General features: G+C 35.1%; 1 protein-coding gene across 4 annotated transcripts in view; it reads left to right on the top strand.

Moving 5' to 3' along the window:
* MYO6 (myosin VI) overlaps positions 1-15,371 on the top strand; it is a 115,994-nt gene that overhangs the window by 73,169 nt on the left and 27,454 nt on the right. For all 4 annotated transcript variants that reach the window (XM_054194098.1, XM_054194100.1, XM_054194099.1 and 1 more), the window contains exons 13-22: positions 802-959; positions 1,973-2,064; positions 2,561-2,633; positions 4,931-5,058; positions 6,133-6,228; positions 6,798-6,971; positions 10,674-10,712; positions 12,299-12,392; positions 14,397-14,527; positions 14,664-14,741. In XM_054194098.1, coding sequence (XP_054050073.1) covers positions 802-959; positions 1,973-2,064; positions 2,561-2,633; positions 4,931-5,058; positions 6,133-6,228; positions 6,798-6,971; positions 10,674-10,712; positions 12,299-12,392; positions 14,397-14,527; positions 14,664-14,741 — 1,063 coding nt within the window. The remainder of the gene's footprint in view (positions 1-801; positions 960-1,972; positions 2,065-2,560; positions 2,634-4,930; positions 5,059-6,132; positions 6,229-6,797; positions 6,972-10,673; positions 10,713-12,298; positions 12,393-14,396; positions 14,528-14,663; positions 14,742-15,371) is intronic.

Below are 15,371 nucleotides of genomic sequence, written 5' to 3'. Positions count from 1 at the left end.
AGGTGCTTTGAAATATGTGCATTCTAAGCATGGTGCTTTCATACTGACTTTAAGAAATAGCTAGACATGTGTTATTGTATGTATAGCTAAATATGTAGTTATACTTGCCTGATACTCCACAGTTTTGTCATGCATTTCATAGGCTTTGAAGTTGTGACTTGGGGGGGATGTTTGTCATTGGTGTGGGTTTTTTGTCTTTTTTTTTTTTTAAACTGCTAAACTGGGATATAAGCTTGTAATAAATCAATTCTAATCTCTTCAAAGGCCCCTTCTTACAGGGTTTAAAAAGAATCCTTATTTTGGGATTGCAACTAACTTTCTCCATGAACTCCCTTATCTATTTTTTTTAAATTTTTTTTACTGATTAACGTGCAGCCTTGTAATTGTAGTTACAGTCGTTATGAAAGCATAAGGACAAAGATGACACAACTAAACTGAACTATGAGTTTTATTGTAATTTGGCAGCTCATAAATAAGTAGTTAAAATTTTTTTTGTAGGTGGGAATGTATATATTTTAAATATCTTTCTCTGCCAATTATATAGTTTCTAATTATCTAAAAAAACATGTATGAAAACATCTACACACCACTTCTACTGAGGATAGTGAAACGTTATTCTTTCTTTTTACATGTAGGATAGTTAGTCTGACTTGGCAAGATTGTTTCCTACCTGGGCCTAGAGCTCAGGTTTTTTTGTCCTCATTTACAATAATTGGAAAGGCTCTTTTTAAGTTTAGGATCTAATCTCAGTATTTCAGAGCAAGGAATTCTGAAAAATAATATCCGTATTTTGTTTTTTAGGGTACCTTTGAAAGTGGAACAAGCAAACAATGCTCGTGATGCCTTGGCTAAAACAGTGTATAGTCATCTGTTTGACCATGTAGTGAACAGGGTAAACCAGTGTTTCCCATTTGAGACTTCTTCTTTTTTCATTGGTGTTCTAGATATCGCTGGTTTTGGTAAGTATACTTCAAAAAATAATTAATTTTCTGGTTGTCTGTTGCTGTCACCAAAGATTCAGTGATAAATTCTGTAATGAAGTGTGGGAGGGTTTTCTTTTTGTTGGTGGTGGCTGGAGTAGATTACGAGGGTTTAAGAAGATATCATGAGAGCAGATAAAGCCTTGTTTTCCTGAGATACAAGAATGTAGAGGTCTAGAGCTTCTCCTGATGACCTAGTAACACTAACAAGCCTTAGTGTGAAACTAGGCATCTTTGGAATGGTTTCAGATTCCTGCAATGTCTCCACAGACACAGATTTTGAAGAACTAAAAATTTGGAATGGAATCTTACTGTGTCCACCCAGTAAAACTAGGAAAGATATTGCATGTGCCTGCTGTTTTCCCATTCAGTCCTGAGAGCATCACTGCATACTGATAGACAGCCAAACGAAGTGTCTGAATTAAGATACTGTTTCCTAGAGGATGGATAGTTCTGTTAGAGTTGGACTTCAGGCTCCTGGTTGCTCCCCGGAAGTCATGGGTGTTGATGATTCCTGTAAAGCTTTTGTCCTGTTTGACTCACTGAGGTTCAGAATAGGGCATGTTTTCTGGTGTGCTCTAGCCCTGCTAAGGTGGTCTGAGAACAGTAAAAAAGGAAACCTTTGGTTTTCAGGTCTCTAGAGCTACGATGTCCTGTGCCAGCCTGTTGTGACATGATTGCGTGAGAATGTATTGGTACAGTTTCACTGTATGTTAGCATCTTGCTTTGGTTTGCTGCCAGATATAATTGTCTGTTATTTGTCTTAGAAATATGATCTACCGCAGTGTTTTTGTATCTGTCTTATGTACAACTTGAAAAATTTTAAGAGCTTTTATTTTACTGAAAGAAGCAGATATGGATCTGAACACATCTTTAAATATTAGCACTGTGAAGCTTTTTCTTTCTTCTGTGATTCTGTGATATTTTCTTACTATGTAATATAAATTCTTGGAGCACTGGTTTTTCATAGAAGTTTAACTTCTGTTTTTCAGAATACTTTGAACACAACAGTTTTGAACAATTCTGTATTAATTACTGTAATGAAAAACTGCAGCAGTTTTTTAATGAAAGGATTCTGAAAGAGGTATGTTATATTTAAAGTTATATTTGAGGATTCATTTTTTTAGTAAAGAGATACTTAAGCACTGCTTTCCATAATATTGCACATTATGCTTAGTTTAAAAAAAAGTGAGTTGACAAATTGTTTTCCTACTGTGTGATATCTGGTTGTGCTATAAAAGAATATGGCTTTTTGAAAACCAACAATCTTTTTTCTTCTTCTTTTTCACCATTCATTAAAATGAGGCATCCAGATACTGAACACTATCTCATACCTAACGGGCATATCTAATTGCATGGGCCTATCATTAAGGAGGTGAAGTTGGAATATATTAAGCTGTGGAAGGAAATTCTAAAATATGTGTTGATTCATGCTGTGTTTAAAAATGTCTTCATGTTTATTTAAAAAACTGGTTTTGGTGGGTAAAAAAAATAATACGGTGAGTGGTGGTTTCTCTTTTCAATTACGTTTGTTTGTTTTTTTTTTTTTTTTTTTTTTTTTTTTTTTTTTTTTTTAAAAGGAGCAAGAACTTTACCAAAAAGAAGGCCTGGGGGTTAATGAAGTGCGCTATGTAGATAATCAGGACTGTATAGGTATGTACTTCTTGAAATGGCAAGCCATTCGTTAGTGTCATGGAGAAAAAAAGCTTCAAGCAGAAGAGGCAAAATCCACATAGCCCTAGTAATTTTATGTTTTTAACAACTGTTGCAACCTTGTGAATTCTTCCAGCTTTGTATAACATTCCGGGTCTGGTTGGTAATAGAGCCATGTTGTCCTGTAGTGTGTAATAACTACAACTGGGACTTGGAAAAGAAATTTTTGCTAGGAAACTAATTCAAACACCTAAATAGGGTAAATAAAGCGAAGAAGGGTGTGAGGGTGTCTGGAGAAAAATATTCCATGAATTAAAAAAAAAAAAAAATCCCATCCTATTCTCCCCACCTTTTTTGAGCCAATGAGCAAATAAACAAAATGAACTATAGGCAACAGGCTGTAAATGTTACTGCTGCTTTTAGGCTTCCACAGACTGATACACCAGAGGCTTTAATGAACAAAAGTTCATCTTGCTTTAGCACTTACAGTAATTTGCTTATGGCAACTAGTCAGTCCTGGTTGAGCAGAGGATTCAGAGTGACAGAATTCAACATATGTTGTAATATGTTTGGTTCTTCTGAGTTTCTGTAGCTCTGCTGAAGAGGTTTTCACTTTGTCAGATAGGACTGTACAGTCACTAACTCTGATTTAACTAAAGACAACTCCTGTCAAGCAAACCTCTTAGTCCTCTTGTGAAAAAGCAACAGGAAGGTATTTGGAGGAGGGAACAAAAGCATAGCAACAGGAAATAGGTGACATTTTTAATAATGTGTTTAGTAATGTGTATATGAGCCTGAGCCTGTTCCCAGTTGTTATAGTTTAGAGACTGTCATGTTTCTTTAAAAAGGGTCGCTTCCTCCCCGATGCATGTGTTTTTTGAAACATATCTCAGTATCAAATGGGATTCCCTGGTGCCTATTGGAAGAAAAGGTCTCTCTCTGACTTAGTGAGAAAATGGGTCAGGTTGTGGAGACTGTTGCCAAGTTGTTGCCTTTTCCTCCCATAGAAAAGGTTTGGGCAGCTTACCTAAGAATACAAGTAGCAATCCCTCAGTCATGACCCCTTTTCCCATTTCAACCAACATATTACACCCCACCACAGATTTGACACGTTTCTTCATTCTTAGATAAGTTAATAAAAATTATAGCTTAGTTAAGCCATGGCATGTATGCCTATTTTCTGTTCTTGCATAGTCAGGAAAAAAGGATTTTCTACTGCCTTTTGAAGTGGGTGAGAAAAATAATGTTAGTTTCTGTCAAAATACCATTTTATTTAAGGTGCTAGACTAGGCCAGTGACTGCAGTGAACATGTAGAAATATTAACTGTCACAAAAGAGAGGGCTATTATGTTGACATGGATGATTTTTTAACACTATGGAAGAAACTTAGAGACGGTCATTAGTATGTTAGAATGTTTTGATGGAATGGTAGTCATCTCTGTAGCTGAATTAGCGTATTCAGAATTTATAAGCATAAATTCTTTAGATTGGGGTTGTCTTTGTGCTTTGTATATAGCCTCATACTGTTTACAATCTGTTGTAAGAGTTCACAGGCATTGCTGCAGTACAAGCATTAGTAATTTCTTCCTTTCCACAGAAAAAAAGCACGTAGTAAAAATTTCTCTTAGAAGAACAGTTTTGTAGATAATACAAGAAAGTTTTAAAAGCTGCAAAATTCTTGTGTCTAATAGTTTCAAGAGGATGAATTTCTGTGTTAGCTTTCAAAGGCTTTTGTGTATGTGAGAGGGCAAGGCAATACGCTTGTAAAAAGTTGTGGCACCACTGCTGTATGCTCAAGTCTGATCTGCCTTCTTAAAACAATTTCATTTTTCTTCCTGGATCCTGTTGTGAATGGACATATGTACCTTTGCATGCTTTTAGTTTTGACATGTGGTGAAACATGGATGAAAAGCTTTAAACCCCCCCCCCCCCAACAATATAAGCAATTATCCCATAGAGACTTTTAGTTGTACCACAGAAACATTTAGGGACCTTTTGGGAATTAGATGACTAAATTCAACTTGAGGCCCAGAGTAAAAATCAAACAGTCCATGCCTGATCTTTTTTCCCCTCATGTTCTTTGTGTTAGAGTTAGAATTTGGTATGTGTAGGATATCAATTAAATCAACAATTCAGATAAGCAGAGTTAATTTGCAATTTTTTGCATTTTGTTTTAACAGCTTTGCCCAGATACTGTTATTCAGAATCAGATCAGTAGCATTTTAAACTTGTAACGTTCAGCTCTGATATAAGGTTATATATTAAATTTTTGTAAACTTATTTTTTTCTATTAATAGATTTGATTGAAGCAAAGTTAATAGGTGTACTGGATATTTTGGATGAAGAAAATCGTCTTCCCCAACCAAGTGACCAGCATTTTACTTCAGTTGTGCACCAAAAACACAAGGACCATTTCAGACTCTCTGTAGGTTTATTTTTGCTGTCTTGTTTTAATAAAACAGTTCTTGGAACGGTTGATAGAAACACTTCAATTTAATGAAAACCTTTCCTAAGAAATCTCATACCACACCAGTCTGCACAATCCATATTCTTTTGTTAAGGACAAGTTTGGTTATTGGGTTTTTTGAAAAGTTCACTGGAGGCTTAAGTCTTCTAGCAGTTCTAATATCCTGCTGAAACTAAAGCCATATTCTTCACTTACATTTGAAGTTTGTTACCATGTAATGCATGAAGAGGAAATAAAAACACATATTAATTTAGATTATTTAGTATCAGATGAAATATTTTGTTGTTCCTTTGAAAAATTACTTGCTTTGGAGAATATCTGACTCACATGGAGTGTCTGGATAGTACTTCAGAGATGAAAATAGGGAACACACAAGGAAAACCTTTACATTGTTAATTCTTTCACATACAACACCGTGTGGAAGATTAATGTAAATTATTACAATTTATGTACGTGACTTCTGTTGAAATGCAAAAAAAACCAAACCAAAAACCCAAAAAGCCAACCAAAAAAGTTAGGTCTCTGATGAAAGAATGCAAACAAAGGGAGCCAAATAAAATTGTCATCCATCTAAGTTTCCACTTAATCTTGCTTCACTGGATTGCTGTGCAAGGAAACATTTTTTTGGTATGTGTACGATCAACTAGGTAGTTGCCTTTTAAAATATAGCATCTAAAAACATATTTTAAGCTTCTATTTAATCCTATTCATATGACAAGGCTATTAATCAGCTGTGCAGTGAATGGTATAGCAATCGTTGATTAAAGGCAAAAAGAAAATCAACTAGCTCGTGTTAGCACTCCTCGTGACTTTTATTTTGAATATGAAGTGTCTAGGGGCGTGAATAAGAATAAAAATAGATTTTTGGAATATCTTGGTTGTAAAGGGAATGGCAGTGGTCATCACAATTGTACTGCAGGAAATGTTATTTTTAACACTTCGTGCTCCTGGCAGAATCGTGGTGATGTTTTAAGAATAAACTTTTCCTTGCTCTCCAGTGTAATTCTTTGTAATTCAACTTTTTAATTCCAGATTCCTAGAAAGTCTAAATTGGCTGTCCACAGAAATATCAGAGATGATGAAGGCTTTATTATCCGACATTTTGCAGGAGCAGTATGCTATGAGACGGTAATTTTACTTATGCAAAACTAATTTTTTTTTTTTACACTTTGCGTTTTATGTCTTTCATAGGTTAAATAACAAAACTTCCTTTCATCAGAACAGAAATTCAAAAGCTGATATTTCATAGCTTTGAAACTAATATTGTGCGTATATCACAGTAGAGTAGTGTAAGAGTTTGTTATAAATCTATAGGTAACAGTGTCAATATTAATTATATTGATTCATGATGTACTGAAAATCTTACATCAAGAGACAGTTGCATCTTGGGGAGAGGAGTATAATATGTGATATATAAGTATTGTTAGAATTAAGAGTAACTTTTTGGAAGCGTTCTTATCGTTGTATGCAGTCACTGTTCTGTTATATTAAAAATCACGTTTTATACTTTGTTTTCCATTTCTACTAGCAGTAGAATCATTCATGTAAGAATATGAAATACCTGAATATTTACCCCACATATTCTTGCTGGGTTTTGAATTAAGTATATAGCGTTGTTTTTTTTAAATTTCTTTAAGACTTAAATACCTAGCGCAGTGAAACAAATGTGCTGCTATTTCTTTGGATTTTCTTTTCAGATGCAATTCGTGGAAAAAAACAATGATGCTTTGCACATGTCCCTTGAATCTCTTATATGTGAATCCAAGGACAAGTTTGTTCGACAGCTGTTTGAATCTAACACTAACAACAACAAGGACCCCAAACAAAAAGCTGGGAAACTTAGTTTCATCAGTGTGGGAAACAAATTCAAGGTAACATAATACAGCAAAGAATCTTATCTTCTTGTAAGATATGCCACTTTTAAGTTACCTGAAATAAGTAGAACCTAAGGTTGGGAGAAGTAGTGGTAACTTGAGATTCATACAAAGACTATTTTGTTAAATAGACCTTTTTTCTATTGAATTATAAGAAACCAGTATATTCAAGCTATGTGCTATGTGTTTCTGTCAAAAAGATGTTTCATAATAGTCCTCACACAGTTTATACAGTAATTTTTAAGTTAGAATTTTGCAAAGCCACATGGAAGTCTTTATTCAAAAGGTTTAAAATCTTGAGATCTAAATTTGGACTCTGGGGACTTTAAGGGGTTCTAAAGGTGACAAAAGGTGTTCTTCTATCCTGTCTTAATTGTGCATTCTACACGATGTCTCAATTGGCTACAGTTTGCCGTTCTCAAAATTCAATACCTAACCTAACCACTGTTTTTCCTCTTCTAAAATATTGTCATGGCTTTCACAGAAAGATGTTCATTGTGGTGAATGTTTCCTTTCTCAATACCTGAATCTGATGCTTCTCCTCATTTTCTCCTTTCTTCTGCTTGTTGTAAAGCTGACCTTCAAACCTTGTCTTCTCCAAATGTTTTCTGCATCCTTTTCTCATTCAGCAGTTTTATTTTAGCTGGTCTATTCCAGCGCAGGATGGCTAGAAAGAGAACTATAGGGGAATTAAGAGATGAAAAGCAGGCACAACCCTGGGCTGCAGGTAAATTTTTCAAACTCATGGATTTACTGTTGGTAGAGCTGCTGCAATTTCAGCAAGAGCTCTTCTCAAGACAACTGGGCCAGATCCAATGAAGGATTTGTATGCCTTCAAGTCAAGTGCCACAACGTTTTTGGTGTGCTCCTTTACCTACCTTACCTAGGGCACCTAAAACCCCACATCACGTTCCTAGCTAGACTCCTTATGCAGTCCCTGGGGAAAGCAGGTATCTTAGACAACCCAAAAACCTTCTTGTAGAGTGGGGCACTGCCAATAGCAGAGGAGCGTTTCTGCATTTCTGCTCCATGTCAAGGCTAAGTGCTGAATTGTGACTGCAAGATAAATTTCTTCTTGCATAATTGTGTCTTGTGGTTAGTATTTAGAACTGTTCTCTAAAAATGAAGAAGAGGATGGATATGGTAGCAGCACTTGCTTTATGTATAGCAACAGTATTATGCTTCAGGTCTATACTGTATTCAGTGTTTTAAGTCTACGATATTTCCTGTAGCACCCAGTTATTGGTCAGGTTGACATAGGGGTTTCTCCTTATACCCTTCTGGAGATAGGTTGTTATGTAGCCAACAATTAAATTTTGATGAGGCCGGGAAGAGTAGGAGACAGAGCCTGACTTGTAAGGTAGTGGCTTTGGTATTTTACTGGGATTTGGGTAGCCTGCTTTCTTGAGTTTTGCTCTGACGATTATTTCCTCCTCCTCCTCCTTATTTATATAGGGTTGTAGAATTAAACTGTGCAATTGGTTTAATATAAAATACATTATCAGAAGCAGACTGAAAAATGGAGTTACATACAGATAAGCCATCTCCTAAGCAAGCCCTGCAACCATGAGTTTGTTGTAGGTGAAGCTAGGATCCATTGTTTTTTTTTTTTTTTATAACTGCATTTTCAAAATAAAACCAACTGTGGGGTCTTTGAGATAATTTACGTTTCCATCTGAGTTCTGAATTCCTCTTGGATTTAGCACCCCACATCCAATAGATGTGGACATTGTCCAAGGAAGGCTGAAGTAAAAAGGGTGGCATTTTTTAAGTTAAGCAGCAATTGAGTAGGGAACTTTTTGGGTTGCTGTTTGGACTTCGGTGTTCATCTCTGCACCTAGAACATGACTAAAGTCCTCTTTGGATCTGGCCCATCAGTCTAATTCTTTCGATGTTTTCAAGTTTCATGGCATTTTGAATGTATGTGTTACTTCCAGTAATTCATTTAGTATTACCTTCCCAGACACAACATGTGCTGCTGATGAACACTAATAGCCTTGAAAATTTCACTTCAGTTGACATCAAAATCAGTTCTATTATCTTAGTAGAAATTTCATCTCTCTAAGAATAAGAATTCTTAGTGTATCAGTATGTAAGTCTGTCTCAAATTCTTCTAATTACATCAATTATTAGATGATGTTGCGGGGACTTCTCTGTATGAAATCCTTCACACATCCCTTCCTTATAAGTAATTAAAATTAATTCACATAAACTAGTTGAGGAAATAATGATTAATTAGTTCATCAGATCTGTTCATGAATCTTTGGGATAATTTTACCTTAATACGGTAATGATGGATTAAATTGTCATAATTCAAAGAGCAGTAGTTTTAGCAATGTTTTATTCATATGATCGTTTCATTAGTGAAATTTACCTGAGAATGGCTCTGGCTTATTTCTTGTCAAATCACAGAGCATAAGGAAGGGGTATTTTTCCTTTAACCGAAACGTGTTTTGTTGATGGAAATTAGGCTGTCTCCTCCAAAATTAAGCATTTCTAATTTAAGAAAGCATAGAGATTGTATTCAAGTAGATATAGAGAGTGTGTGTAAGTGAGAACTGAGCAGGAGGTTATTAGTGTTTGTCATGCCTCTTGTGACACTCCTTTCTTTCTTTCTAACGGTATGCATGGTAAGTTAAAAAAACTGAAACCAATTTTATCCACTGGAAGAATGACTGGCAGCTAGGTGATGCATATTGCCCATACAAATTCGGTTTGGTGGATTCAAGGTTAAAATAAAAAGAAAGATCTGGTTAAAAAAAATAGTCAAAAGTCAGATCGTTTCAATTTTGGTTCAAGTACAGAAAATGAAGAGTATGTTAGGACATACAGAATTTTGTCTTACTTCAGTCTATGTACTTAATGCTTACTAGTAAATGCTTACTAGTGAACTAGAAAGGCTGTCACAGTAGTAATATATGTGGTAAAACAGACACATCTGTAAAGTTTGTTTCCCTGATGTGGTTCTGGATTATTTTAAGTCCCTACCAATTACATTCAGTAGCAACTGTAACTCATTTTCCCTGACAGCCTTAAGTCTCTGGTGATCTTATATACTTGCCCCCAAATAATCATAGAACTGTGATCTTTTCTCATCAGAGTATGTTTAAATCCAGCCTCAGTAAATGTGATTTTAAAATTATAGTCTGTCATCAACAGAGAATTAAAAAATTGCAAGTTTGGAATTAGAAATAGATTATGCAAGTTCATTGACCAAAATGTTGACTTAGCTTAAAAAAAAAAAACCAAACAAGAAAACCCTGAGCATATGTGTTTTCTGTGTTAACTATTTAACATACAAATATAGATTTGTTATAGATTAAATTTGGGCTTTCAGAGATTTTCAGTGTAATTTTTTAAAATTATTGCTGATCAGTCTCATTTTCTTTATAATTCTATTGCATAGCCATTACTTCCTTTATTTTCCAAAATGGGCTTGCACTTTTTTTCGATAACTATATTGTGGTAACTAACTAGTCCATTCAGTATTGTTGCACAATTAAACTCAAGCAGTTTCCTCAGGACCATTCATGCACACTTGCATGATTTGTCTGTTAAAACTTGTGAATGTTTGATTTATCAATTTTGTTTGATGTACTAACAATGAACATGCATGCAGTAATGCTGTACCACTATTCTGTGTGTATATTTCTGTAGTTGTCATGGTAAGACCCTTGAAATATCTGTTTTCTTTTACAGACTCAGTTAAATTTGCTTCTGGAGAAGCTTCACAGTACTGTAAGTATATGTACAGACGCAGGTTCATAATTTTCTGACATAAGTCGTAATTGATTATCTTAACAATATGGCTTACAATAAAAGCGATAAATAATTGCTTTCATTATATGGCACTTTTGAAACATCTTGCTATGCAGGTGATCATTATTGAGTTACTTTAAAAAAAAAAACACTACCTTTAAAAAAATAGTTCTAGAATTAACATTACACATTTTGAGTAAACAATATGAAATCTGCCTGGGCTGTAGTCTCCTTTTTTGTCACTCTTACTTCCCTCCATTCACTGGTTATCATTGATGACTAATTTGCAAAAGATTTAGAGATTTATTTAGAAGTAAGGCAGGTAATTTCATTTTAATTTCTGTTTTATGATGGTCATAAAATGATGTTTAATGATGGTCAAAGAACCTGATTTCCCCAATGGGTATTTTTGTAATTTAGCTGATGTAATTTGATAGTTTGTGGAACTCTCCATGTAGTTGAACATACACCCATTTTTTTTTTTTTTTTTTAGAACTGGTATTTGTAGGAACACATTCTTGTTTCTCTTGAACACATGATCTAGGTCTAACCAATTCTAGATACGAGGTTATGCTCTGTCAAGAAAAAGGGGTGAAAAACTGAAAAACATGAGAAACAAATAGGACAGGTGCTGCAGTGTAGCCGACATTAAGATTTTACTGTACTCATGAGGCTGGTCTGAAAGAAAGATGATCTTTCACACAGAACGCTCTGGAACTGAGACCTAGTCCAGGGAAAAAGTATGCGGCCAGACTTGCTGTGCTCTGAGTTTATCTAACCCATGACTGAGGATGTAGTGTTAACGTAGAGCTCCCTTGGCAGTTGCTCTCTCACTCTCAGCTGAGAGATGGAAAAAGAGAAAAAACACTGCAAACCAGGAGTAATATTATGTTTTCTCAGTCCCAATTTTGTTTTAGTATATAAGGTGGGTTATCATTAGCAGACGCCTGTTATGAGAAAGTCTGAATAATATGATGGTGTTTTGCAAAAATGTCATTCTTAATGAATGTGAAATGATCAGAGAAAGCAGCGGTCAAAATTGTAGAGATAGCACACGTGGTGATGAGAGGAGCAGAGACGGCCAACACGGGGGAAGGCAGAGTTAAGCCATGAGCCAGAAGAAACTGTACAAGGTAAAAGTTAGAAGAAAGGAAAGTCAAGTTCATCTGGCACGATTCCAACGTCAGGAGGCTGTTAGAATGTTCACAGATGGGAACTCTGGAGGACTGAGGCATTTAGGTGATGTGACTGTAGATGATAATGAGAATAGTAAAATCTAGACTGCCAAATCATAATTATTTTGTACTAACATTAAGAAGAACAGTTGGGTGAAAACCCAGAAGTTGAGGATCCAATTAATAGCTTGAGCATTGAGATCAGTTACATCAAGGCCAAGGCTAGAGTGCAAACTTGATATATGAGAGAAAAAGAACGTCAGCATTTCTTTTTTAGAATATTATTATTTTGTATCTTTTTTTTTTTTTTCAGCCATAATTCTTAAATAACTATTATTTCAGGAGGTTTAAAAACGTGTAGATTCTGCTAACTTCTTGTTTCGGTAACAGGGGTCTAGCTTTATTCGCTGTATCAAACCTAATTTGAAGATGACAAATCACCAGTTTGAAGGAGGACAGATCCTCTCTCAGCTTCAGTGTTCAGGTAATGCATGCCTCTGATATTTTTCCCTCTGTTTATTATTTTGGGCATTATAGATTGACCTAAGTTTGAAATATGTGAGATGGAAGCGATATTTCCTTGCTTGAACTGTTGCTTTCTAGAAGGTAGCTTATTTTATCTTGTGAGCAGTTATTTAGATTCTTAGTAACTTAACTCTCATTTTAGTCGATAGAACCCTAGAAATAATTCATCTGAACAGCCATAAGGTCTCCTCTTTGCAAGAAGAGTTGATGTCATTTCTGTTGACTGTTTTTCCATTGATTATAATGAGAGTTCAGACACCAGCTGCATATGTCAGAAGCCACGTAGCCATTTATTGGTACATAAATTTGGATTTCCTGATCTGGAGCTGAATGCCATCTGTCTGTTTTGCCCACAGTGTTAATAGGGCTGCAGATCAGTCCAGAACAGTAGAATTCCTTTAAATTACTGTGGCAGTTGAAGTGCTCAACACTCCTGTATGCATTTAGAGGCAGTCAGTATTAGCTGAGATATCTAATAATTGGAACACACTTGTGTTTTTTGATTTTATATGTACTATTGGTAGAGTTGAATTGTCTTGATTTACTTTTTCAAAATTTCTTTATACCATTGTTAGTTTGATTTGGAGCTGAACTTCCGACAAGGACACTTCAGCGTAGTTTTTCTGGTTGCTTTATATACGACAGGTTGGATTGCTGCATTTTCATTCTTCTTTCCAATTTTACAGCTTTATTTTAAAGAAAGACTATTAGCGTTTTACTTATGCCTCACTGAACAGTGAAAGGAAGCACGTGCTTGGGAATTAGGGTGCTAGTATTGTCATTCTTCACAGGGTGTTTGTTCATCAAAGTACTGCAGTATTTATTTTTTCCCCTTACTATGCTTTCAGTAGCTTGTGCTTAATTTTTTCTCTATTTGTAGTAAAGATACTTCGAGGTTCTGCATCTGATATTTTGACAAGTCCACATGTTTAATATGTCATGTTATCCTCACAAAAGCTTAACAACTTTTCAGCAATTAGAATTTCCATTAACATCATTAGCAGTAGGTCTCTTCAGATTAAGTGCATTTGGAATGTTAGAGAGGAAAAAAATAACAAATTAACATCCCCCCCAACAACAGCAATGCTTTACAGTAGTCTTACGAGCTCACTTTTCTTTATGTGCTTACTTTAGCAACAGTAAATGAAGCTTAATCTAGTAAAACAAAGTTATAATATGTAAAGTTAAAAAAACAAGATGTAATGCTATAAAATCTTTTTTGAAAAAGAAAGAGTTAGTGTAAACAAATCAAATTTCCATTGAAGGGAAATATGTGAAAGATTAAGTTTAAAGACAGGAACCACAAGTGAAGGGCTAACGTAAAATCTTAGGTGCAAAATCTGTTGATAGGGTTATGTAAAGCAGTGGGCAAAAACGGGCATGGCCTGTGCTGCTTGACCCTTTTATTGACTTTGTGTCTGTGCTTTACTGATGTCCTTGGAGCTATAATGTAGTAACAGTATTCGGGACATTAAAATTACAGTTTAGCAGCTTATACCTATTACTGCAAGTACGCTAAATGTTCTAGCACTGTGTGTGTATTGGACGCTGCATCTGTACTACATATCGCAAATATCATGATGAAAATAAAAGCCTCGCTGGGCATTGTATAGTTTTTTGGTTATTTTTCTTTAAAAATGAAAATGTCAAGTCTGATAAAAAGAAAAAAAAATATTTAGAAGAAATATTAGAAAAAAATCCTCAGCATGATTGGATGTTACTTACCTCTCAAATAAGGAGAAAATTGTATGTACTCTTTTCATCTGTTCAATATTAACTTTTTGTGAATGCTTACATAATCAAGAAATAGTAGAGGCTGGATCAAGTCCCAGCTGAACTTTGTGGTTTAGTGTGAGCAATGCCTTTGAGGCTTATGTCATAAACTACTGGTTATCACAAAAATCACTGCTTCCTTTTCATTTTACTGATAATACCTTTTGTGCATGTCTTTCGATGAATCTAGGAATGGTGTCTGTTCTGGATTTGATGCAAGGTGGTTTCCCTTCACGAGCTTCATTTCACGAACTCTATAATATGTACAAGAAATACTTGCCCGACAAATTGGCTCGTCTGGATCCTAGGCTTTTTTGCAAGGTAAGAAAGAAATTAATTCTTCTTCATCCAGGACACAAAACATATTGTGGGTAGGGGTTTTTGTGGGTTTTTTAACTTTTTTTTTTTTTTTTTTGAAGGAGGCAGAATATAATCCTAATTGTTTTCTGTGTTTCAGGCACTATTTAAAGCCTTGGGACTGAATGAAAATGATTACAAATTTGGGTTAACCAAGGTGTTTTTTAGACCCGGCAAGGTAGTGTTTCTCTTGGAGTTCATGAATGTGAATCTTAGAATAATTTGGGTTGGAAGGGAGCTTTAGTGGCATTGCTCAACACATTGCTAAAAGTGCAGCCAACTTAAATAAAATTGCCTAGGGTTTTTTGTAAATACTGTTCATTTTCTATAGGAAAAAAACCCAGACCAACCTGATATAATTGGTTTCACGGTTGCTAATACTGCTGTATTCCTAATGCAATGTTTTTATTCCTAGACATTCTACCAGTCACTTAAGATTTTTCTTGACTAATAAAAAGAACAATTCAGAGCAAAGGAAAAATATTTTCTAGTAAAATCTATTTATAACTGAAATATCTTTCTGCGATTCTGAGCATTGGCGTTGCTATGCAGAGAAAGGGGGTCAAGTTAGGGAGCTGTTGTGACTAGAAAGGAAAATTTTTGTAGTCCCAGATGAATGTCCTTGCTGTCATAATTACCGAAAAGTAGAAGTGCAGGATTTTCAGAAAAGGTTACCTTTAGTTGGACTCTTATACAAAAGTTAAAAAAGGACAGAGTAAGCGTACACAAACAATTACTGCTTAAAAATTTTGGCAATAAATATATTTAGTGGTTAATAAGTGCTTGGATTATTCAAAATGACAAGTGT

This window comes from Rissa tridactyla, chromosome 3 (genome assembly GCF_028500815.1).
Source record: "Rissa tridactyla isolate bRisTri1 chromosome 3, bRisTri1.patW.cur.20221130, whole genome shotgun sequence".
Classification (NCBI taxonomy): Eukaryota; Metazoa; Chordata; class Aves; order Charadriiformes; family Laridae; genus Rissa; species Rissa tridactyla.
The sequence above is the reverse complement of the archived record's forward strand: the minus strand, read 5'-3'. Positions and strand labels throughout refer to the sequence as shown.